Genomic DNA, 23,545 nt, shown 5'->3' with positions numbered 1-23,545 from the left:
ATCAAATATCCACCGCCTTTCTCGACAATAGTGCACCACATGTCCTGGTCGTCTGCAGTGGAAACATACTGGTTGGTTATCCTGAGTCCTCCAGATGTCAGTCTTCCGTGGTGCCCAAACAGATTCCTCATGCGGCATTGTGGGAACGTAACTTCGCTGTTTTGAAGGGAAATGAAGGACAAGAGTCTGGGTTCAATGTCTATGACCTTTTGAAGTGTCTTGGTTTTTTGCTCGCCGTGCAATCCAAGTGCCTTCTGAACTTCCTCTCTCACTATCTGACAAAGAACACTTGGGAAATCAGTTTCTTCCTCCATCACAGACATCAATACGAAATTTGGAAGCCTTCTTCTTGCCTGTAATTCTTTTTGGATGCATTGTCTCGATATACTGGCACCATTTTATGAGTCGTCTGCTGTCGAAACCTCCTTCAGGAGTAGGGCTTGATATATGTTCTCAGCAACACCCTTCACGATATGTGCAACCTTATCTTCCTCCTTCAATCGAGAATCCATTATTTACACAGCTCCAAGACGTCTTGAATGTAGGATGCTGTCATTTCTCCTGGATGCCATACCCTGCACTTTAATTTATCTACGGTCTTGCACTTCTGCCGTGTGTCGCCGAAATTCTTGTGCAGTTCCCCCTGGAATACTTCCCAGCTTGTGAACTTCTCCTCATTGTTCTCATACAATTGCTTGGCAGTGCCCTCCAAGTAGAAAAATGTGTTAGCCAAACACACTGTGTCATACCATTTGTTAAATTTGGCTATATGCTCATATACCTTCAGCCACTTGTTTGTATCTTGGCCATCGTCAACAGAGAACCCGGTACATTGTCTTCTTCTTCTTCTTCTTCTTCTTCTTCTGTCTCCGATAGATTGATCTGTTGAATATGGCTTGAACTCAGGTTTTTCGCCATGTAAACGGCAGCTCTGTCGTGGCCTGATGGGAGCCACTGTGTCGTTGATAATGTGCAGTATCACAAGTTCCTATACCTAGCGCATCCACCAGAATAATCTCACATAGAAGAAGGTGTAATTAGATGAATGACGAACACCAACTTCACTTAACGAAAGTTTATTCAGCACTTGCAATACAAGAGCGCGGAGCGAAATGCCTCTGGCCAGAACACATATGGTATATATACAGCTACAGAACATTCTAGTACAATGATTCTTGCCATTTGTGAATACTTCTAGAATGTACTCGAACCAAATATAGAATTTAAAATGTTTCAGTTCAGGTGAGTTTTGAACAACCATCCATGCAACAATATGGCAACTGTGCTACTCGGCTTCTTCTGCGACAATATAATAATTCAAATCCCAAAGAAAGCAGGTGTTGACAGATGTGAAAATTACCGAACTATCAGTTTAATAGGTCATGGCTGCAAAATACTAACACAAATTCTTTACAGACGAATCGAAAATTGGTAGAAGCCGACCTTGGCGAAGATGAGTCTGGATTCTGTAGAAATGTTGGAACACGTGAGCCAATACTGACCATGCGACTTATCTTAGAAGATAGATTAAGCAAAGGCAAACCTACATTTCTGGTTTTTGTAGACTTAGAGAAAGCTTTTGATACTGTTGACTGGAATGCTCTCTTTCAAATTCTGAACGTGGCAGGGTTCAAATGCAGGGATCAAAAGGCTATTTACAATTTGTACAGAAACCATATGGTGGTTATAAGAGTTGAGAAACATGAAATGGAAGCAGTGGTTGGGAAGTGAATGAGACAGGGTTCTAGCCTATCCCAGATGTTATTCAATCTATATATTGAGCAAGCAGTAAAAGAAACAAAAGAAAAATTTGGAGCAGGAATTAGAATCCATGGAGAAGAAATTAAAACTTTGAGGTTCACCAATGACATTGTAATTCTGTCAGAGACAGCAACGGACTTGGAAGGGCAGTTAAAGGAAATGGACAGTGTCTTTAAAGGAGGATATAAGATGAACATTAACAAAAGCAAAACAAGGATTATGGAATGTAGTCAAATTAAGTCGGGTGATGCTGAGGGAATTTGATTAGGAAATGAAACACTTAAAGTAGTAAAGGGGTTTTGCTATTTGGGGAACAAAATAACTGATGATGGTCGAAGTAGAGAGGCTATAAAATGTAAACTGGCAATGGCAAGGAAAGTGTTTCTGAACAAGCGAAGTTTGTTAACATCAAGTATAGATTTAAGTGTCAGGAAGTCTTTTTTTGAAAGTATTTGTATGGAGTATAGCCATGTATGGAAGTGAAACATGGATGATAAATAGTTTAGGCAAGAAGAGAATAGAAGCTTCCAAATTGTGGTGCTAGAGAAAAATGCTTTAGATTAGATGGGTAGATCATGTAACTAATGAGGTGGTACTGAACAGAACTGGGGAGAACAGGAATTTGTGGCATAACTTGACTAGACGAAAGGATCGGTTGGTAGGACATGTTCTGAGGCATCAAGGGATCAACAATTTAGTACTGGAGGGCAGTGTGGAGACCAAGAGATGAATACACTAAGCAGATTCAGAAGGATGTCGGTTGCAGTAAGCACTTTGAGATGAAGAAGCTTGCACAGGATAGAGTAGCAAGGAGAGCTGCATCAAACCAGTCTCAGGACTGAAGACCACAACAACAACAACAACAACAACAACAACAACAACAACAACAACCCAGGAGCATCAGAAGCACAAACAGTAGTGCCTTATATGGCACACACCTCAGCATTAGCAGTTACCAGTTTAGGCAATGGCTTGAGCATGTGGCTAGTAACAGATACAGAGAGAAAAATGGCTCCAAAATGCTCCATTGAATTGTGCAGAATGCATCATGCACTTGCCTTCTTACTTGCTCTCTACTAAAGTGTAGGAAAACTTTTGAAATTATTTGAATTAACAAAGCTTGACATCTCATAACCAGTTTCAGGCTAACATGCCCATCTTCAGATGGCTAATATTTTTCATTGCACAGATGCTTCGATCAACAGCACAGAGCAAGAGATGGTGATTTGTTTTGTTGTGGCCCATATGATTTTCTAGCTGAATGTAAATGTTCTTGAATGAGAGTGACAGTAATTTATATGCAATATATATGTGTTGTGTGGAAATCAAGAACATATACCTAGAGCTAGAAAGCCGTAGGGGTCACAGCAAAACAAATTGCATCTACTGCAATGTATTGTGGAGCAGACAACATGCTGTTGATAAAAACATCCGTGTATTTGTGGCTCGTTGTGTCATTCACCAACTATCATTAATGGCCATGGTGTTCACAAGATACGACATGGATAAAATAAAAACAATATTAGGTGGAGGTGCGAACATAAACAGAAGTATTAAGGATAAAATACCATAAGTTTCCTACTATCTCATCCCGTATGGTATGTCTCGCCTGACCAGCGGTTCTGTGTGACTTTACCCATCTTCCTTCCCCTTCAACCCAAAAGGAGCCAGTGGCTCCAAAAGCTTGCCAGTCACAATAATCTTTTATGTGTGTATTCTGCCACCACTTTGTGAGTAGATTTTTTATCTATCTACTTAAGCCGTTCTAAATATTTTTTGGCATAGTACAAATGGTAAACAGTGCTACAAGGGCAAAAAACACTATTCATCAGCCTTAAACTATGTTCTTACAGATACCAGCACAGAAACTTGCAGGGTATAGGTAAAAGAGTTAGGCCTCAGCATTTGCTACTGCTAAATAGTAAAGCTAAAGGCAGTCTTGGAAAATCCCACTGCACATCTACAACGTAAACATCTCTAAACAACGAATGAAATACTACTTCAAGGATTTTGGCAAACCAAACCTTGGATGAAGCGTATACAGAGAACAATGTAGATGCAAAACTCTCTCAATTCTGTACACTGTTCAAACTAATGTTTGAGGGTACAGCTCCAAAAATTGGACATTTGAGCAACTGGATATTATTCAGTGAACTGAGGCAATTAATGGTCTCAATAATATTTTTAAAAGTATAGATTGTACTCACTGTAAAATTAACATGTCAAGCTACAGACAGTCATGAAGAACACACTGCTATATGTTTAGCTTTTGGCTATAGCCTTCTTCAGAAAAGGAAACACACACACACACACACACACACACACACACACACACACACAAGCAAGTGCACCTTATGCACACAGGCTGCCATAGATAGTGGGCATCTGTGTGTGGGATATGCCAGCTTGTGTGAATGCACCTGCTTTTTCTTCTCTGAAGAATGTTATGACTGAAAGCTATATGTGTAACAGTCTTTTCTGTGTGCCTCTATGGAGCTCGATGTGTCATCTTTAAGATAGGTATCAATCCTCTATGGTTTTCATAATATTGTCGATATTCCAACCTAAACTTTCCATTGTTTGACTTAAAAAAACACTGCACTAATTCATAATGGATAAATTATCAAAGTTACAGAATGATATACATAATGGTACTTTTTGCTGCAAAAAATCCATTTAAACAAAATATATATAATACAGAAAATAAAAGATAATACAAACAGGTGCCATAAAATAAGAAACTGGAAAAGGAAGGCCTGTAAAGTAACATACAAATCAAAGGTAGTGGCACCAGATTAATAGAAAATCTACATTAACAGAGAAACTTTGAAAAAGTTTTTTAGGTATTGCAGAGAAGCTGCCAAAAAAAAAAAAAAAAAAAATCCCTAAAACAAGGATATCACCCATAATGGATTATGCAGCCAGCACAACAACATTGTATCTTACAACAAATTATGAAGTTGTGAAGACAATACAAAATTAAAAAAAAAAAAAAAAAAAAAGAAATATGGGGTGTCAGCAGGGCTATACAAATTGCCAATCTCTGTTCTGAATTCACGCACAGACAGCACAGAAACTTCGTTAACAAAGGTAAGGTATTTTTCTGGAATACTAAAGCATGCTAGATATTGTTTTATGTGATCATCTAACTCACTGAACCTAAATGCCGGGATGGTTCTTTTAACAAGTCCAGTCACCAGTCCATTCCTCATAAAACACTTGGGTATATATTACTATGTTTTGACATATTACTTACAGTTTTACTTTTGTCAGACCGACAAAACCTGTATCACTTTAAAATGAACATTGAATGAATAAATTTCTATAATGTGAAAAGGAAAGTTGCTACTCATCATATAGTGGAGACACTGTGTTGCAGATAGGCACAACAAAAAGACTGTCACAAATACAGCTTTCGGCCTGTAAGGCCTTAGACAAAATTAGATGAGAAACACACACATACACACCCACGCAAATGCAACTCGGGCACACCTGACTGCAGTCTCGAGCAACTGAGGCCACACTGCAAGCAGCAGTACCAGTGCATGATAGGAATAGCAACTCGGTGGGGAGGAATAGTAGGGTAGGGGTGGTGGACAGTGACATGCTGTAGCGAAGCGCACAGGGACAAGGTGGAAAGAGGGTACGGCAGCTATGTGCAGTCGGGAGGTTGGAGGTCGGCAGAGAGGAGGGGAGAGCGGGCGGGGTGCGGGGGGGGGGGGGGGGGGGGGGGGGGGGGGGGTGCGAGAGGAGCGTGGGGCGGTTGGATAGCGGAAAACGAGAGAAGTAAAAGGACTGGGTGCGATGGAAGAATAAGGTTTATATAGTGCTGGAATGTGAACAGAGAAGGGACTGGAGGGGACAGGACAATTACTAACAAAGGTTGAGACCAGGAGGGTTATGGAAACATAGGATATACTGCAGTAGAAGTTCCCACCTGCACAATTCCATAAAGCTGGTGTTAGTGGGAAGGATCCACATGGCATCCATATGGAGACTGTGCCATATGGATCCTTCCCACCAACACCAGCTTTTCTGAATTGTGCAGGTGGGAACTTTCCTTGCAATATATCTATGTTCCTGTAACCCTCCTGGCCTCAACCATCGTTATTCATTGTCGTTTCCCATCCGCCCCCCCCCCCCCCTTTCTCTGTTCACATTCTAGCACTACACAGACCTCATTCCTCTATCACACCCAGTCTTTACTTCTCTTCTCTTCTGCTATCCCCCCCCCTCTCCCTCGCCAACCCTCCGTCTAACCTCCCGACTGCACATAGCTGCTCTACCCTCTTTCCACCTTGTCAATGTGTGCTCCCCTACAGCATGTCACTGTATGCCACCCCTATCCTACTATCCCTCCCCTTCCCTGCCCCAGCCTCCTCCTTACCCCCCCCCCCCCCCCCCCCCACCCAGTCGCCACTCCCATCATACACTGGTGCTGCTGCTTGCAGTGTGGCCTCAGTTGGCTGAGACTGCACTTTTGTGTGTGTGTGTGTGTGTGTGTGTGTGTGTGTGTGTGTGTGTGTGTGTGTGTGTGGTCTATAATTTTTTGACAAAGGCTTTATTGGCCGAAAGCTATATTTGTGACAGTCTTTTTGTCGTGCCTATCTGCAACTCAGCATCTCCGCTATATGGTGAGCAGCAACTTTCCATCTCACAATGTTCTTACAATCCATCCTGGATTTTTCAATGTTAAATTTCTATACTACTACTATACTACAAACATATACTACTGTGGTGGGTTGTGTCTTTTTGTCTATCTTGGTTGTGATATTTTCATTATGTTATTGACATCAGATTACTTGCATACCTGTCACCTTGTTTATGACTCTGCTGCTATTGTATTACATTCACTTCATTTTTTAACCAGTAACTCGCTACTCACCTAACCAGAAATCCCTGACTTCCCACCACTTCACCAATCCCCATTATGTCAACCTATCCAATGATCTTTTCAAGTTTCTAACCTACCTGCATTATAAATGGACCTAACATGACACAGCATAACACACCTTTTTTGTTTTCTCGCCCATTCTAAAGACAACATTCAAGTTAAATTAGGCAACACTGAGGGAATTACATTAGGAAGTGAGACACTAAAAGTATTAGAAGAGTTTCACTGTTTGGGCAGCAAAATAAATGTTTATAGCAGAAGTAGAGAGGATGTAAAATGTAGAGTGGCTATAGAAGAAAAGTATTTCTGGAAAAGAGCAATTTGTTAACATCTAAGTTAAGTTTAAGTGTTAGGAAGCCTTTCTAAAGGTATTTGTCTGGAGAGTATCCTAGCATGCAAATGAAATGTGGGCGATAAACAGTTCAGACAAGAAGAGAATAGAAGCTTCAGAAATGTGGTGCAACACAAGAATGTTTAAGATTAGAGTAGACCGAGTAACTAAAGAGGAGGTACTCGGTCAAATTGAGGGGGAAAAAAAATATATTGCACTTCTTGGCTTGAAGAAGGAATTAGTTGAGAGGACACATCATGAGGAATCACAGAATTGTTAATTTGGTAGTAGAGGGAAGAATTGTACAGGGAAACCAAAGCAAGACAGTAAATAGTTTCAGAACAGATGTAAATTGCAACTGTTGTTCAGGGATGAAGGGGCTTGCACAGGATAGACTTATGTAGAGAGCAACTAAAGACCAACTGAAACTACAGAACTGGCTGCTGCTCCTCTTCTAAAACCTTAAATTAATTTCACCTCTGAACTGTGATGAGGAGGTGGAATTAACATAATACAAAAATGAAGGTAAGGAAAAATAATAGGACAACAAGGACTGGGGAAACAGATGAAATCGGAAGCCAACTAAAGAATTCTACACAATTTTAACACTGTTGGTACTTTGTTAAAGAATCCTGAAAGAAGGTTGTATACCTGGAAGGAATCTGGAGACATAAGATAGATTAAATAACTTTACAACAGAGATTTATAAAGTCGATTTTACATTCCATGGCATTTCCAGAAGGTGGTGAAATCTGTGTAAGTTGAAATAACCAGAGCTTGTTAAGAGTTTCAAAGGAGGTATTAGGCAATGACTGACAGTAATAGGTAAATAAAATATGTAAGAAGATAAATGGAGTGATAAAATAATAAATGCAGCAAATATACAACTAGCCAAAAAGAAAAAGCTCAGCAGGAATACTACGATAATACATAAGATACTAAATGTAATTGATCTAAAGATAAAACATAAAAATGATGCAAGAAAAAGGGAACACAGACGCTGCCTAAAGAATGTGATAGACAGAAAGTACAAAAAGGCCAAAAGAAATGGCTAGTGGAGAAATGAAATCTGTAGAAGCATTCATGACTGGGGGAAAGAGAGGCAGCATACATCAAAATTAAAGATATCTATGGAGAAAAGGGAAGCAGCTGCATGAACATCAAGAACTCAAATGGCATGTCAGGACTAAGCAAAGAATGAAAGATTGAAAGGTGGAAGGAATATAAAAGTGTATATAAGTGAAGTCCGCCTTTGTTACTGAGTGGTTGCCGCATGTGACTGCCGGGTAGGGGACCCAGGTTTGATTCCCTGTATCCCCAAGGACTTTTCCTTAGTGGGAGGACTGGTGCATGGTACTCAGCCTCATGAGGCCAACTGAAGAGTTACACAAACTATTAGTAGTGGTTTCAAGGTAAACAAACCTAACAACGACCAGGAGAGCTGTGTGGTAACCACATATTGCATCCAATGACACCACTGGCAGAGGAAGACACACCAGTCGGTTAGGTCTAATCAGCCCATCTAGAGCCAGACTGTGAACTTTAGCGTTACCTTATATAAAGGAAAGAATCGTGAAGATAATGTGATAATGCTATGGAAAGGGAAGTGGAAGTAAATGGATATGGTATGAGAGTGCAATATTTTGAAAAGCATTTGACAGAATAGTGAATGATGTTAAGTTAAAACAAGGCAATAGAAGTAGATTCTCTCAGAATTATTAAAATCCTTGGGAGTACATACGATAATGAAACTGTTCCATATGGCATGTATGATATGCAAGACAATCTTCCAGAAAAAAAGTAACAACACCAATATCAAAGAAGTGATGTGCTGACAAGTGTATTATGGAACCATCATGTTTAATAAGATATAGTTGCAAATTACTAACATAAATTATGTATTGAAGACTAGAACAACTGATAAAACCAGAATGTGAGAAAGATCTGTTTGGGTTCAGGTGAAAATTACAAACTTTAGAAGACAGATTGAAGAAAAACCTACATTTATAGCATTTGCATACACAGAAAAAGCATTCGATAATTTTAATTGGAATACATTATCCAAAATTCTGAAGTTATTAGGGATCAAATTCAGGGAGAGAAAGGTTATCTACATTTTTATAGGCAGAAGTTAATAACAGCTGAAGGAATTAAAGGGAGGCTGTAGTTGACAAAAAACTGAGAGAAGTTTGTAGCCTAGTAACTTTATAACTGAATCTTTACATAGGCCAAGGAGTTAAGGAAACCAAGGAGAAATCTGAAAAGGATATAAAGTTCGGGGGAGGAAAAAAAAAAAAATTAAGCCTAGTAATGACAATGTAAATTTGTCAGAGATGACAAAGGACATGGAAGTTCAACTGAATACACTGGACAGTGTTCCTAAAAGTGATCATAAAAAATGAATCACTAAAAGAAAGATCTTCAAACTTGGAAAGTAAAATAACTTATGATGACTAGTGTGTGCATTTGTGTGTGTTAGAGAGAGAGAGAGAGAGAGAGAGAGAGAGAGAGAGAGAGAGAGAGAGAGAGAGAGAGAGAGAATACATGTATGTTTATAAATAAGTAAGTAAGTGAGTGACTGACACAGAGGGAGACAGAGGTTAGACTGCAGTAAGCAGGTCCAAATGGATATAGATTATAGTAGTTAGGCAGCAGTGAAGACGATTGTAAAGGATAAGAGTGCTGTAGAGACCTAACATCAAACCATTCTCTGGATTGAAAACCACTACATGAAATATGAAACAAAGTAACTAATAGTAATTACTCACCATAAGAATGTTTTAAACTTCCAGATAAATAAACACTAACCTTAAAACTAGGATGTTTAAGAAGAATGGAAAAGCATTTCAATTTCTGACTGTCTCAGGCGGAGTAGACAAAAAATGTAAACAGCTGGAAATTATTAAAATATTCCAGGTTATTAGGCCATAGAGGAATTTCTTATCGAACAAATTCAAGGAGGGTTACAGCTTTTTTGAAGATCAGGTGCACACCTCGGCTTGCTAATAACTGAAGTAAAATTCTGTGTCCACATGCTCCCATGCAGAGGTGTGACATCACACGTTTTGAAAACACAAATGTAATTGGCTATTGTCAGTTGCTCCCGTCTACCGTTGCTATCACCCTACGCTGGAAGAGCGATACACAAATTCTTCAACATCAGTACCCTGATACCATGTAGTTTCATACCCTCCTACCACCAGCTAAAATTATTGGGGTGTTATCTCTGTGGCCTCTAAGTATAGCCTTCCAAAATATCTGCTCATGGCTTTCAGTACCAGAGTCTTGTCAAATCAAATGTGGCGGTCTCCTAGCCGTAAAGGAGGTTCTGCAATAGCTTATCTATCGGCTTCTCCACTTCTATTGCTGCCCTTGTGTTGCTCCAGTCATTTTTCAGCCATTCTTTTAGTAGAATCCTCTTTACATGTCTCCACAACTACATGGTTTCCTGTAACGGCAGCTTTCTCCAACAGTTTGTGAGCATCCTTGGCAGACTGGGTATTCCTGTATCTTAGGGGTGGGTTTGCAGACTACAATAATATCCCATTTCATAAAGATCTTTCCCATGTGGTCAGCATTGTCTTTTATGAATGGCGTTAATTCATAGAATTTCACAGATGCCTGTACATTGCTGTTTTATTTTTGTTGCTTTCTTAATACTCTTTATCTAAGCATATGAATATCTTTCTTAAGCACTGGATGAGATTCTGAATTCTGTTTCAAGCTGCTCTGGTTCATAGATGTTCCCTGCTCTATCTGCTAACAATTTTGTGACATCTTGTTCTTGTCATGAATGATGACTAGAATTTCGGTGTAGGTAATTGTACATGTGCATGGCTTTTCAATACACTGTGTGGCTGGAGCTATAATCTTTTTTCTTTAAGACTAGCACATCAAGGAAATGTAATTTGCCATCTACTTCCTCCTCCACAGTGAACTGAATCTTCAGACTAAACTCACTGAGATGTTCATGAAAATGTTACATAATGCCTGTTTTTCCAGTTTTTCCATAGAGATGTTTGCTATCATCAGGCCTACGGCACTCCCCAGAGCCATGCCATCCACTTGTATGTATAATTCATCATTCCATTTTAAGTATATGGTCAAGAGACAATATTTACAGAGTTCTTGAACAGTGTCAGGAAAAATCCTCATTCAGCTGTTTCAACACATCATTAATCGAAAGGAGGAGGGTGCAAAAGTAAATGGTATCTGGATTCTGGTGCTGAAGACTATTTGCACTGGACAATGACCAAATGCAATGGGGTTTTTAAAAGATGTGGTGTCATGCGTCTGCACAGGAGCACACAGAAATGCAATTTTACTTCAGTTAGTAGTCAGCTAGGGTGTGCACTGGATCTCTGAAAAAGCTATGATACCCCTTGAAGATGCCCTCCACAAGAGGGACGAAATGTGGGGCTTCAGCAAGATTCATTTGACAGCATAATATCCTCAAATGTTTTAATAAGTGCGATATTTACAACTGAGAATGATTACATTTTACAATTAGACAATTCTATAAGGAGGACGTGTCAAGAGATAAGTGATGCCTGGAAAGACTCTGAAAGATGAGAGCACAGCTTTTGTGCTCCCTCACATTTATGTCTAGTTCCAGGGCAATCATTGATATTCCAAAGTTTCTGAAGAGAAATCATATATTCAGCTCAGTCAATGCACAGCGGATTTTCAAACCAACAGAGGCGGCTTTACGACATGAGCACATTCAACAGACCTGCCAGGATCTGGCAAGTTCAAACTGTAAATTAATAACTCTCCATATGAGTATCAGTGAGAAATTGCATTTTGGTGACTGGGATGAAACTGAAAGATTGTTGCATAATACTATGGGGAAGCCCATGGTGACAATGTCCAGAAGGCAGCAGAAGAAATTTGAGAATTTACAACCAAAAGTTCATTATTTGATAATTGATCTGTGCTTTCCAAAGACAGAAATTTTGCTGTTAGTCTGCAAGTTACGCCCACCGCGAAAATTGTAAGCAGGCACTTGTAATGTGGATGTAATAGCAGCAGAAGAAATGTATATAGAAGTCATACGAATATTGGTATGCCAGAAGCCTTCTAAAAATAATGAAATTGTGGGTGAGAGGAACACAATAAAATGCCTCAATCAGGATAACAGTACTATCATTCTCTCCAATGACAAGAGTAATGCAAAGTATTTGTGACTGTCACCCACTACCGCAGTAAGGTTACAGACTTGTTGAACCAGTACACATACAGGAAGCTGAGTAAGGAATCAACCAACAAATTTCTTAGGTGATTTTGAACAGAGTAAATTACATGGCATAGTGGTGCAGCTGAAAGAGATATTATTCAGTTTTGATGTATCGCTGTTTACCATGGTTCCACGTAATGACTTATTGGAACAGCTATATCGGATTTTTCCTGCCAATACTGCAGAACTCTTTAAATATTGTCCATTGACATTTACTTCAAAGGCAAGAATGAGCTTTATGAACAAATGGATGGCGTGGCTATGGCGAGCCCCTTAAGCCTGGTGATAGAAAATTTCTTTAAGGATAAATTCAAAGAACAGGTATGAGGAACTGTCAAATATATAGTTTCATTAGACAGATGATATGTTTGTGTTGTGGACACAGGGCTGAGAGGATCTGAATCATTTTCATGAACATCTCACTGTTATCTACTGAATGATCCAGTTCTCTACAGAAGAGGAGGTAAACAGCAAATTACTTGATGTGCTAATCTCCAAGAAAGAAGGTTGTAGTTTTGGCCACATAGTATACTGAAAACCCAAGCACACAGACTATTATTTGTGCGGGAATTCAAATCACTATACACAACAAAAATGAAGTGTTATAAAAATATTAGCGAATAAAATGAGGAACATATTTGAACTGAAATATCTCACCAATACATTGCTAAAGAAGGGATATTTGCCTGTTCAGTTTAAAGAAGCATGAAGAGAGTCACAAAAATAAAATAGCGATGTACTGGCATCTGCAAAATACTATGTTTTCCTGCGATCCATAAAGGATTTTACTAAAGGCTTAGAAAAGATCTTGATGAAATGAAATATCATGTAATCTACAAACCCACCTGCGAGAGACAGGAACACTAAGTCTGCCAAGGATACTCTCAAACCCCTGGATAATGGAGGCATTAAGGATACTGTGTAAATGCTCATGTGGGTACAACTATAAAAATAGTCAAAAAATGAATATAAAGACACAAGAGAATATGAGGGCAATTGTAGAAAGGGAGAAACTGATAAATCAGGTGTTGCAGATATGCTTTACAATCACAGGACTATTGGATTCAGTTTGACTCATCTCAAGTACTGGTAGCCACAAGCAGACACTATGAAAGAGTACACAGAGAGGCCATAGAGATTATTAAAAACCCCAATAATTGTAATTGGAAGGATGAGGTAGCAATGGGAAAAACTGATTAGTTAAGACCAACACTAGTTTTTTAGTTCTGAATAACGGGTATTTTTTGGTATTTGCCTGCTATCATTATAACTGATGTTTTTATTTTTATTAATAAACAGGAAAAGAAGAAAGAAATATCAATTAGTCATTGTGTCAGCGTCAAATTTTTTATTTTTTTTATTTCTAAATAAACCTTTTTTAAAGAATGAGTAATTTTTTTTTGTAAAATTTGCATTGCTTTGGAATATTGCATTATTATAGAAAATGGGAATAGTGATCAGTGCTATTTTAATAAAAATAGCAACAGAAACGAGCAACAAATTCATGGCATAATAACTGCTGAGATAATAATGTACCTGTTACCATGTTGTGTGGCCCATTAGATGGTACGTGTATACATGCAGTGTGCAACACATCTCTCATCTGGTCTATATGGCAATTTCTCACTGTCATCTTTGGACATCAATTGTATTACAGGATGGCTCCATCCTTTGTCTGGAAGTTTTTATGAAGTGCAGTATCAATGAAGTACAATGCTCCATTTGCTTTAAGAGGTTAAAAAAACGGGAGAAGCCACAATGAATTTTTTACACTACAAGGACAAAACTTAACAGTTCATTAATAGTTTGCAATAAAAATATAAAGCGATTCATCAGCTGCTGTTGTCTACACAACATGTCTTTACCTTCATGGAGCCTTTCTTAAAGGCAAATTAAACAAATTAAACGAAAGATACAGTTCTTCAACCTCAGTTTCCACTCTTCAGCACTGACTATTCATAAACTCCAAATAGTGGTACGACCCCCAATTGCAACATTATTTTTGACCAGAGTTTCAAAAAATTAGAATCAATAGGAGAATACTAACAATTTTTTGTAGTAGTCAAGCACTTATCACTTTTCGAGAAAAGCAGAAAATGGTGGATGAACTAGGTTTTCTTTCATCTGTCTATTTAATTTAATATTTTGATCCTATGTATATTAAAACAGAGGAAGTCCAAATTTTTCAATCTTTGTTCCATTTCTATGTTTAATATAGGAAATAATAGGAATAAAAAAACCAAAAAGTGGTTATTGTGATTGGTTTTAATAGTCCAGTTCAACTTGCATTAAAAACAGTTGTTTCAGCAATAACTTCCATCCGTAGGAGGGGTATGTGCAACACAGTATCTTGATTCCAATGCTGTAAAAATGTGTACAAGTCTCCTGCCATGGGGTGGCAGCAGTAGCAGACAATATCATCAGACAAAGGCCAATTGCATTTGAGTTTTCAAAATAAGTAACATCACACCTCTGTGCGGAAGCACGAGGAAATGGATTACTACTTCAGTTTGTAGTGAGCCAGGGAATGCATCGGATCTTTGAAAAAGCCTTCTTGAAGAGTTATACACAGAAGGATATGAAACATTGGGTTTCAACAAGAAATTCATCTGACCATGACATAATACTTTAATAGTGAGAGTAAGGTTTAACATCCCACTGATTAGGTCATCAGGGAGGAAGCATAAGCTCAGATTGGGGATGGAAATTGACCATGTCCTTTTACACAATTCGAATTAGGGAAAACTAATTTTGTATGGCCAAATTAAATAATTACAAAAGTATTTCACTATCTGGCAATATCTGTACACTTTGTTTTAAAAGGAATTAAGCTGTCTAAAAACTTACTTGATTTATGTTGGAAAAAGAAACATCAGGAACTGCAGTTTCAGGCCAAGCCATTGCACTCGGCAATTGTTCTCGAATAGTAGGTGGCAAAATGTCCAGGCTATCCATATACAGAGTAAATGTATATTTTACAAAAATTGTGATTACATACAAATATCAGACAACAAAATTTGATTAATGATACATATACGGTACGAGTTTAGAATGATAATACATTTACCTAGCAGATGATTCATAACAGAGAAAATTCTTAATGGTTAAAGCTAACAGACAAAGATATTGCTGATGTGCTGTTGTTGTTTCTGTAACAGTGGCTGTGTACAGTGTGTCCACATACGGCTTCAGAAGTGCCTGCAGAATAAAACATTATGAATTAGAAAAATGAAGCAGGAATACTTACATACATATCACACAAATTACTAAAAAATGTTTGCACCTTATATTTTCACAAGCTGCGGCATAGTCGCTAATGCAAACTGTGATCCAGGTACTGTATATAATCGAACGACTTAATAGTATGATCAAAGACTGGAATAAAAAACTTTTGACTTACCTAATATTAATGTTTCTTGTTATATATAAGGATGCAGTGTGTAAAGAATGATTACCTAGAGACTTCTTTGTGAAATGTTATGAGTCAAATTTTACCGGGATCGCTACGGGAGCAACATATGGCAAACGTAAGAATATTTTTAGATTTTACCGCATGACAACTGATTCTTGGAACTATTTATGAAGGTTTGCATGGAATAAATGGCAACTTTCTACTTGAATGAAGTTAAGTCTAACAAAATTAATGCAACAGGACATTCTCCAGCTAAAAGGTTAAGTTTGATAGAAGAATTATGCAGGGTCAATTGATAATTTGTGCTGGGTATTAGACTTATTACATAAAAGATTCTTTATGACAAAGCTTCATTAACGGTACACTAATATAATTAGTATTTCATTGTGTGTACTTTATAAGTGTTGAAATTTTCATCATACATGCATGCTAAGTGCTCCCTTTACCTGAAAAAATGATTTAGAAATGAATTCCATGAGACTAATAACTTACTATTAACAATTCACAGTATGGGATAAAAAAGTCTTAACTTTCTTCAATATATTATGATCAGAATAACACAAACGTTTAATATATATTTATTAACCATTTGTGTTATTATATTAACCGTTTGTGTTATTTTTCCCATGTGGAAGTTTCAAAAGAAACTTCCACATGGGAAAAATATATTAAAAACAAAGATTCCAAGACTTACCAAGCGGGAAAGTGCCGGCAGACAGGCACAATGAACAAAACACACAAACACACACACAGAATTACTAGCTTTCGCAACCGATGGTTGCTTCTTCAGGAAGGAGAGGGAAAGACGAAAGGGTGTGGGTTTTAAGGGAGAGGGTAAGGAGTCATTCCAATCCCGGGAGCGGAAAGACTTCCCTTAGGGGGAAAAAAAGGACAGGTGTACACACACACACACACACACACACACACACACACACACACACACACACACACACACACACACATCCATCCGCACATACACAGACACAAGCAGACGTATTTAAAGGCCAGCAAATATGTCTGCTTGTGTCTGTGTACGTGCGGATGGATATGTGTGTGTGTGTGTGTGTGTGTGTGTGTGTGTGTGTGTGTGTGTGTGTGTGTGTGTGTGTGGGCGCGCGCGCGCGCGCGAGTGTACACCTGTCCATTTTTTCCCCTAAGGGAAGTCTTTCCGCTCCCGGGATTGGAATGACTCCTTGCCCTCTCCCTTGAAGCCCGCATCCTTTCGTCTTTCCCTCTCCTTCCTGAAGAGGCAGCCATCGGTTGCGAAAGCTAGTAATTCTGAGTGTGTGTGTTTGTGTGTTTTGTTCATGTGCCTGTCTGCCGGCGCTTTCCCGCTTGGTAAGTCTTGGAATCTTTGTTTTTAATATAGAGAAAGAAACTTCCACATGGGAAAAATATGTTAAAAACAAAGATTCCAAGACTTACCAAGCGGGAAAGCGCCGGCAGACAGGCACATGAACAAAACACACAAACACACACACAGAATTACGAGCTTTTGCAACTGGCAGTTGCTTCGTCAGGAAAGAGGGAAGGAGAGGGAAAAATGAAAGGATGTGGGTTTTAAGGGAGAGGGTAAGGAGTCATTCCAATCCCGGGAGCGGAAAGACTTCCCTTAGGGGAAAAAAAGGACAGGTGTACAGTCGCGCGCGCGCACACACACACACACACACACACACACACACACACACACACACACACATATCCATCCGCACATACACAGACACAAGCAGACATATTTAAAGGCCAGCAAATATGTCTGCTTGTGTCTGTGTACGTGCGGATGTGTGTGTGTGTGTGTGTGTGTGTGTGTGTGTGTGTGTGTGTGTGTGTGTGCACGAGTGTACACCTGTCTTTTTTTCCCCTAAGGGAAGTCTTTCCGCTCCCGGGATTGGAATGACTCCTTACCCTCTCCCTTAAAACCCACATCCTTTCATTTTTCCCTCTCCTTCCCCCTTTCCTGACGAAGCAACTGCCAGTTGCGAAAGCTCGTAATTCTTTGTGTGTGTTTGTGTGTTTTGTTCATGTGCCTGTCTGCCGGCGCTTTCCCGCTTGGCAAGTCTTGGAATCTTTGTTTTTAATATATATATATATAAAATGATCCTGCCCCGAAATGAGATCCATCCTTCATTAAATCCTCCCCACTCCACCAAGAGTGTCTTTCCGCCGTCCACCTAACCTTCGTAACATCTTGGTTCATCCCTATGAAATCCCCAAACCACCTTCCCTACCCTCTGGCTCCTACCCTTGTAACCGCCCCCAGTGTAAAACCTGTCCTATGCACCCTCCCACCACCACCTACTCCAGTCCTGTAATCCGGAAGGTGTACACGATCAAAGGAAGAACCACGTGTGAAAGCACCCACACGATTTACCAACTGACCTGCCTACACTGTGAAGCTTTCTATGTGGGAATGACCAGCAACAAACTGTCCAATCGCATGAATGGACACAGGCAGACAGTGTTTGATGGTAATGAGGATCACCCTGTGGCTAAATATGCCTTGGTGCACGGCCAGCACATCTTGGCACACTGTTACACCGTCCGGGTTATCTGGATACTTCCCACCAACACCAACCTATCCGAACTCCGAAGATGGGAACTCGCCCTTCAATATATTCTCTCCTCCTGTTACCCATCAGGCCTCAGCCTCCGCTAATTTCAAGTTGCCGCCACTCGTAGCTCACCTGTCTTTCAAAAACTTCTTTGCCTCTGTACTTCCGCCTCGACAGACATCTCTGCCCGAACTCTTTGCCTTTACAAATGTCTGCTTGTGTCTGTGTATGTGCGGATGGATGTGTGTGTGTGTGTGTGTGTGTGTGTGCGCGCGCGCGCGCGCGAGTGTACACCTGTCCTTTTTCCCCTTAAGGGAAGTCTTTCCGCTCCCGGGACTGGAATGACTCCTTACCCTCTCCCTTAAAACCCACATCCTTTCGTCTTTCCCTCTCCTTCCTGCTTTCCTGAAGAAACAACCATCGGTTGCGAAAGCTAGTAATTCTGTATATATATATATATATATATAAAGGTGGTACTATTTAGATTTTATGCACTTGTTGTAGCCACACGACATATTAGCCAAGGTTGGGCACTAACTGCTGATGTTTGGTTTGGTGAGCTTTGTTTAGTTTTTGAGCACCATATTTGTGAATCATGATGTGGAATGTGTCAGTAAATTTAGAAAATGATACATGTTTTCTCTGTGAAAACAGTACTGCATGCTAGCCATTCATATAACTGGTTTTTTCTTATAAGCTTAATCCCCCCAAAAAATTTGATAAATCTAACTCAACCACATACGTACTACCTACTCCAAAATTAATGTATGAGACACAAGGAGTTGTCAAGCAGAAATGATATCAATTTGTTTTAAAACTTTCATTACCTAACAGCCCTTCAATTCATGAGACACCTACTTAAACATTTTTATGGCTACTTAATTTGCTATTTTCTGTGCACGAGTAAGGTTAAATTGTGGACAGCGGGGATTATTTTTATTCTTAGTGTTACTATTCTGCCTGTTTTCAAATTGTACCTGATTCCTCACAGTAAAGTTTGTAGGAGGTTATATGTACTATGTGGTGGTTGTTAGTCGCCTTTATGAAGTTTGAGGATTGGCAACAGATATTTACAGGATGTTTCTGTGCAATGAATACTTTGTATTTATGAGTATGAGTGGAATGCTCCAGAAAATAATTCCATATGACATATACGAACACCAGTATGCAAATTCTCTTACTCTGCCAAGCAAGATAATTTTGTAATGCTTCTATCATAGAGCCCTGCATTTACAAATGTTGCTGAAATCAGGTGTTTGATACCTATAATATATAAATTACAATTCAAGTTCTGGTCAGTAGGGGCACCCAGGAATTTCAAACAACAAATTCTACATATTTTCATTCCCCATTGCTACACTGTTATGATTCATGATCTATCCTGCGCAATACAGAAAATAATGGACTCTGTTTTTTCTAAGTTATGTAGTAGACCAATTGCCGAGAATTATCCGAGAATACCTGTGAATATTTCATTCATTGGTTTTTTGTTATTGCACTTCTGTTGGGCTTATAATGACCATTGCACCATCAGCGAAGAGCACTATTTCTGCTCTATCAGTGTTAGATAGAAGGTCATTTACATATTTCATAAACGTGAGTGGACCCAGAATACAGTCCTGAAGAATGCCAGTAGAAATTAGTCTCCACTAAAAAGAAGATTGGGGCAACATAAGCTACTTAACAAGAGGTTTTATTTCCCATCTGTTAAATATTAAGGGGACCACTTAATATTCCTCATGAATATAGTACATCAAAGAAGCCTTCACAAGTGACTGTAGTTTATGGAACACAATCAGACATATCCTGGAAATGTTAAACCAGTCAGTGGCTAAACCTTCCACTCCTATGAAACATCATCAGTTAAGTATCAGAGAAAGTTGGCAAACACATACAATTGGTTCTTTTCAAGACTGAAATTATCATGACTTCATTCAATACTGGATTGTCAAGACAGAAAAGAACTACTACTATCACACAAGTGGAAACAACATTTATGGTCATTTTAGCATAAGAAGAGGCAGACAGGTGGATAAATGAACAAAGAACAAGAATTTCTGGGATGAATGCGGAATTAGAATGCCATAATGAGCACTATGGTAGCGCTATCTTTTTAAGACCAGGTACAGAGATTGAGGCAACAAGCATCATGGACAAAAACAACATTGAAATTTTAACAATTGAGCTACTGTCATGTACTACTATGTCAATTTACAAACCACCCAAAATCTATTTTATCTTCCACAACCCAAATAATTTTCATAATGAAACTCTAGAAACCCCATTCTCACCTAAAGAACTGGAAACAGCAGTGCCACAATGAAATCTGCAAGCCTTGATAACATATGAACTGAAAAAATAAAACAGTTTAGTCCAAAATGCTGTGCCTCCCATGAGAAGATACTTGATAAGAATTAACATGACACAGGTAAATAAGGGCAAGGGTTTATTATAAACAAAGTAAAGAGATTTAATAACAAAGTAAGACCTTTATCAATAAAAAAATAATACAATTTTTCAGACATTAACAGCTTACACCTGGAACACGCAGTAAATAAACGTAGTGAGACATAAAGACTGTGCCACTGATAATCCCTAATGACAGGGGTTAAGTGTTCGGTGTAGTTGGCCGAGAGGTATGTCTTGGGATATCACTGAAAAGTCTTAGGATCCACCGTGGTGGCTTCCAACCAAGCTCTGACTGATGGGCAGTTAAGATGCGGAGCACAAATTGGCCCATAGCTGCGATGGGGCAAACTGCTGACATGTTGGCTGGGTAGTGGAGCAGTTCGTGGCAATCTAGTTCCACACACGACGGATGAAATAGGTTCCTGGCACAGAGGACCTCTGGTGGTGCTTGTCCTGCCATCTACCGTCCTTTTCGTGATCGACACAGTCTGGCGAGGCAATGCCTTGTACATGTGCAAACCCTTGATGATTCAGTGTCTGAGGGTTTGCCAATTTCTGTAGGTGGACAGTGGGTACACGGCACAAAAACTAACAAATGACTTGTGAGGACGATGAACAGATATTTGGAAACATTTCTGATTTGCAAACTTCGGAGAAAAGCACAAATAGTTGGATTACTAAAGCCTGACAAAGAGCCATCCAAGCCAAACGTTTTCCATTCCATTTCCTTAACCTGCCACTTATATAAACTATTTGCAATAATGACTCTGTCTAGAATAGCAGCCAAAATTGACACCAAACTTATTACTGAAGAAGCTAGTTTTAGATCAGAGAAACTGTGTTTTAGTCAAATACTAAACCTGACAACGCACACTGAAAACAGTTTCGAAAGGAATTTAATAGCTGCTGCTACGCCCCCCCCCCCCCCCCCCCCACCTTTTTAAAAAAATGTATATGTACACAAATGACCAGCCACGTCAGATGGAAATAAAAAGCAGACGATGCCATCATTACTGCTTAAAGAAGAACTAAAGCAGACGATGCCATCATTACTGCTTAAAGAAGAACTTTTGTAGAGGTTGAAAGAAAATTGACAGAGGCTTTGGAAACCTAGGGAAACTATTATGAGGAAAATCATCTATGACCTAATCTAGGAAAAACTGGAAGCCACAAGACAATTGGAAATAAATGGAGGGGCACTGCACCAACACAAAATACTTACAGTCACGCTAGATCACACACTGTCATTTAAGAAAAAAACACTACTCTGAGCTTAAAGGAAAAATATAAATAAGAAACAATATTATATGTAAACTGCCTGACTCAAAACAGGGAGAGGAGCCTTTGATCATCAGCAATATAGCTGTAGAACATGTGGCATCAGTATGGGAGGTGTCTTGCCAATCCAAACACATAGACATCACTTTACGTGAGACTCTTGGGGTTGTCACCAGACGTCTGAGGCCTATACCTGTCCACCGAATTTACACACTGGCCGCCATAGCAACCCCAGACCTCAGATGCAAAGTAGAAAGAGAAACACAGAGAAAACAACAGCAATACAATCAACAGCACTTAACGCATTATTACCAAACAGTTACAACTCGTCTAAGTCAATAGGCAGTATCACTGCCTGAGGTAATGACAAGACAAACAGGAAATTTGTTGTGTGTTACATATTCCAAGAAATATCCTTATAGTGTTATTATGTCTTGTAGTGCTATTATTTATTAATGTAAAAATCATTGTAACTGTATTATAAATTTTTGACATGTCTTCTGTACGCAAACCAAATGGATTGCAAATGTACATCATGGTGAAGTGTGCTTATTCTGAAGATGACCAGCACAAATGCGAAGGAACACAGTTGACGGAACGTTTACTCATGTGCCACTGGAAGGTTGTTTTTTTAAGGCAATGACAAGGCTATTAAAGCTGCAGACTTCTGGAACACAAGAGAGTTGAGATGTTCTTGCCTGGACACACACAGTACAGTGAAAGAAATTCCTCAGAAACCATAAATATTGAGCTCCTTCAAAAGAACATTGTCTCAGACAGGTAAGAAAAAATCCTGATAGGTGAAATAGTGTCATTCACATATTTTGACACATAGTCAATAAAATGGTAGATGGCATCCTTAGTGGGGAGTCCTTCTAGAATCCAAAATGTGACCAACTCCAAATCTTATATTTGGAGATACATTCAACAATTTTTAAATATATTATTTTCTTACAGTTCTAAGAAGAAAGTTAACAGTGAAAATGCTCAATAATTATTACTATCTGCACTACACTTCTGAAACCAGGATCTAACAATGGCACCTGTCTGGAAAGCTGCCTTATGAGAGTGTGGTAGTAAATAAAATGGCCCAGTATAGAAGCTCTATCAGAAGAATATGCTTTTAATATTTTGCTTGAAATGTTATCAGCAGCATGAGAACTTTTACTTTGAAGAGAGTTAATAAAAAGATGAAGAGATTTCGAATTGATGGGATGCTTGTGATACTCATTGTCACATATACAGCAACAATTTTTCTTTTGAAAAACATCCTGTAGACAGAACAGTCATTAGAGACTGAGCACAAGTTCAGATTATGAAAGGATGGGGAAGGAACTACACTGTGTCCCTTTCAAAGAAACCATTTTGGCATTTGGCAGGAGCAACTTAGGGAAATTACGGAAAACTTGCATCTGGATAGCTTGACAGGGATCTGAACCATTAAATTTCTTTTGAGCTGACTGTATCTAGTTTCTCAGTTACATTTAAAAAGTGGCTGTTAAATATGCTTGACATGTTTTGTGTGATGGACCATTTGGTCATTATCTTTAATTACTAGATCATCTTGTTCCATACCAGACTTATGTTCCCCTCGCAACTACAGTCTACACTGTTTTCATTGCCTCAAATATCTCATTCTGTCCTATGCTTTGAAGGTTCTTCTAAAGCTGTC

The 23,545-nt window shown here is 39.0% G+C and overlaps 1 protein-coding gene across 6 annotated transcripts in view; it reads right to left on the bottom strand.

Moving 5' to 3' along the window:
• The window catches only part of LOC126281323 (AP-5 complex subunit beta-1-like), a 137,120-nt gene that overhangs the window by 95,988 nt on the left and 17,587 nt on the right, over positions 1-23,545 (bottom strand). For all 6 annotated transcript variants that reach the window (XR_007551250.1, XM_049980174.1, XM_049980178.1 and 3 more), the window contains exons 5-6: positions 15,290-15,420; positions 15,070-15,169 (exon numbers count right to left, since the gene is read on the bottom strand). Coding sequence is in view for 5 of the 6 variants with exons in the window: in XM_049980174.1 (XP_049836131.1) it covers positions 15,070-15,169; positions 15,290-15,420 (231 nt within the window). In the remaining variant the exon portion in view is untranslated. The remainder of the gene's footprint in view (positions 1-15,069; positions 15,170-15,289; positions 15,421-23,545) is intronic.

The sequence above is a fragment of the Schistocerca gregaria genome, chromosome 7, assembly GCF_023897955.1.
Source record: "Schistocerca gregaria isolate iqSchGreg1 chromosome 7, iqSchGreg1.2, whole genome shotgun sequence".
In the NCBI taxonomy this organism is placed as follows: domain Eukaryota; kingdom Metazoa; phylum Arthropoda; class Insecta; order Orthoptera; family Acrididae; genus Schistocerca; species Schistocerca gregaria.
Note: the sequence above shows the minus strand (reverse complement) of the source record. Positions and strands in the feature narration are given on the sequence as shown.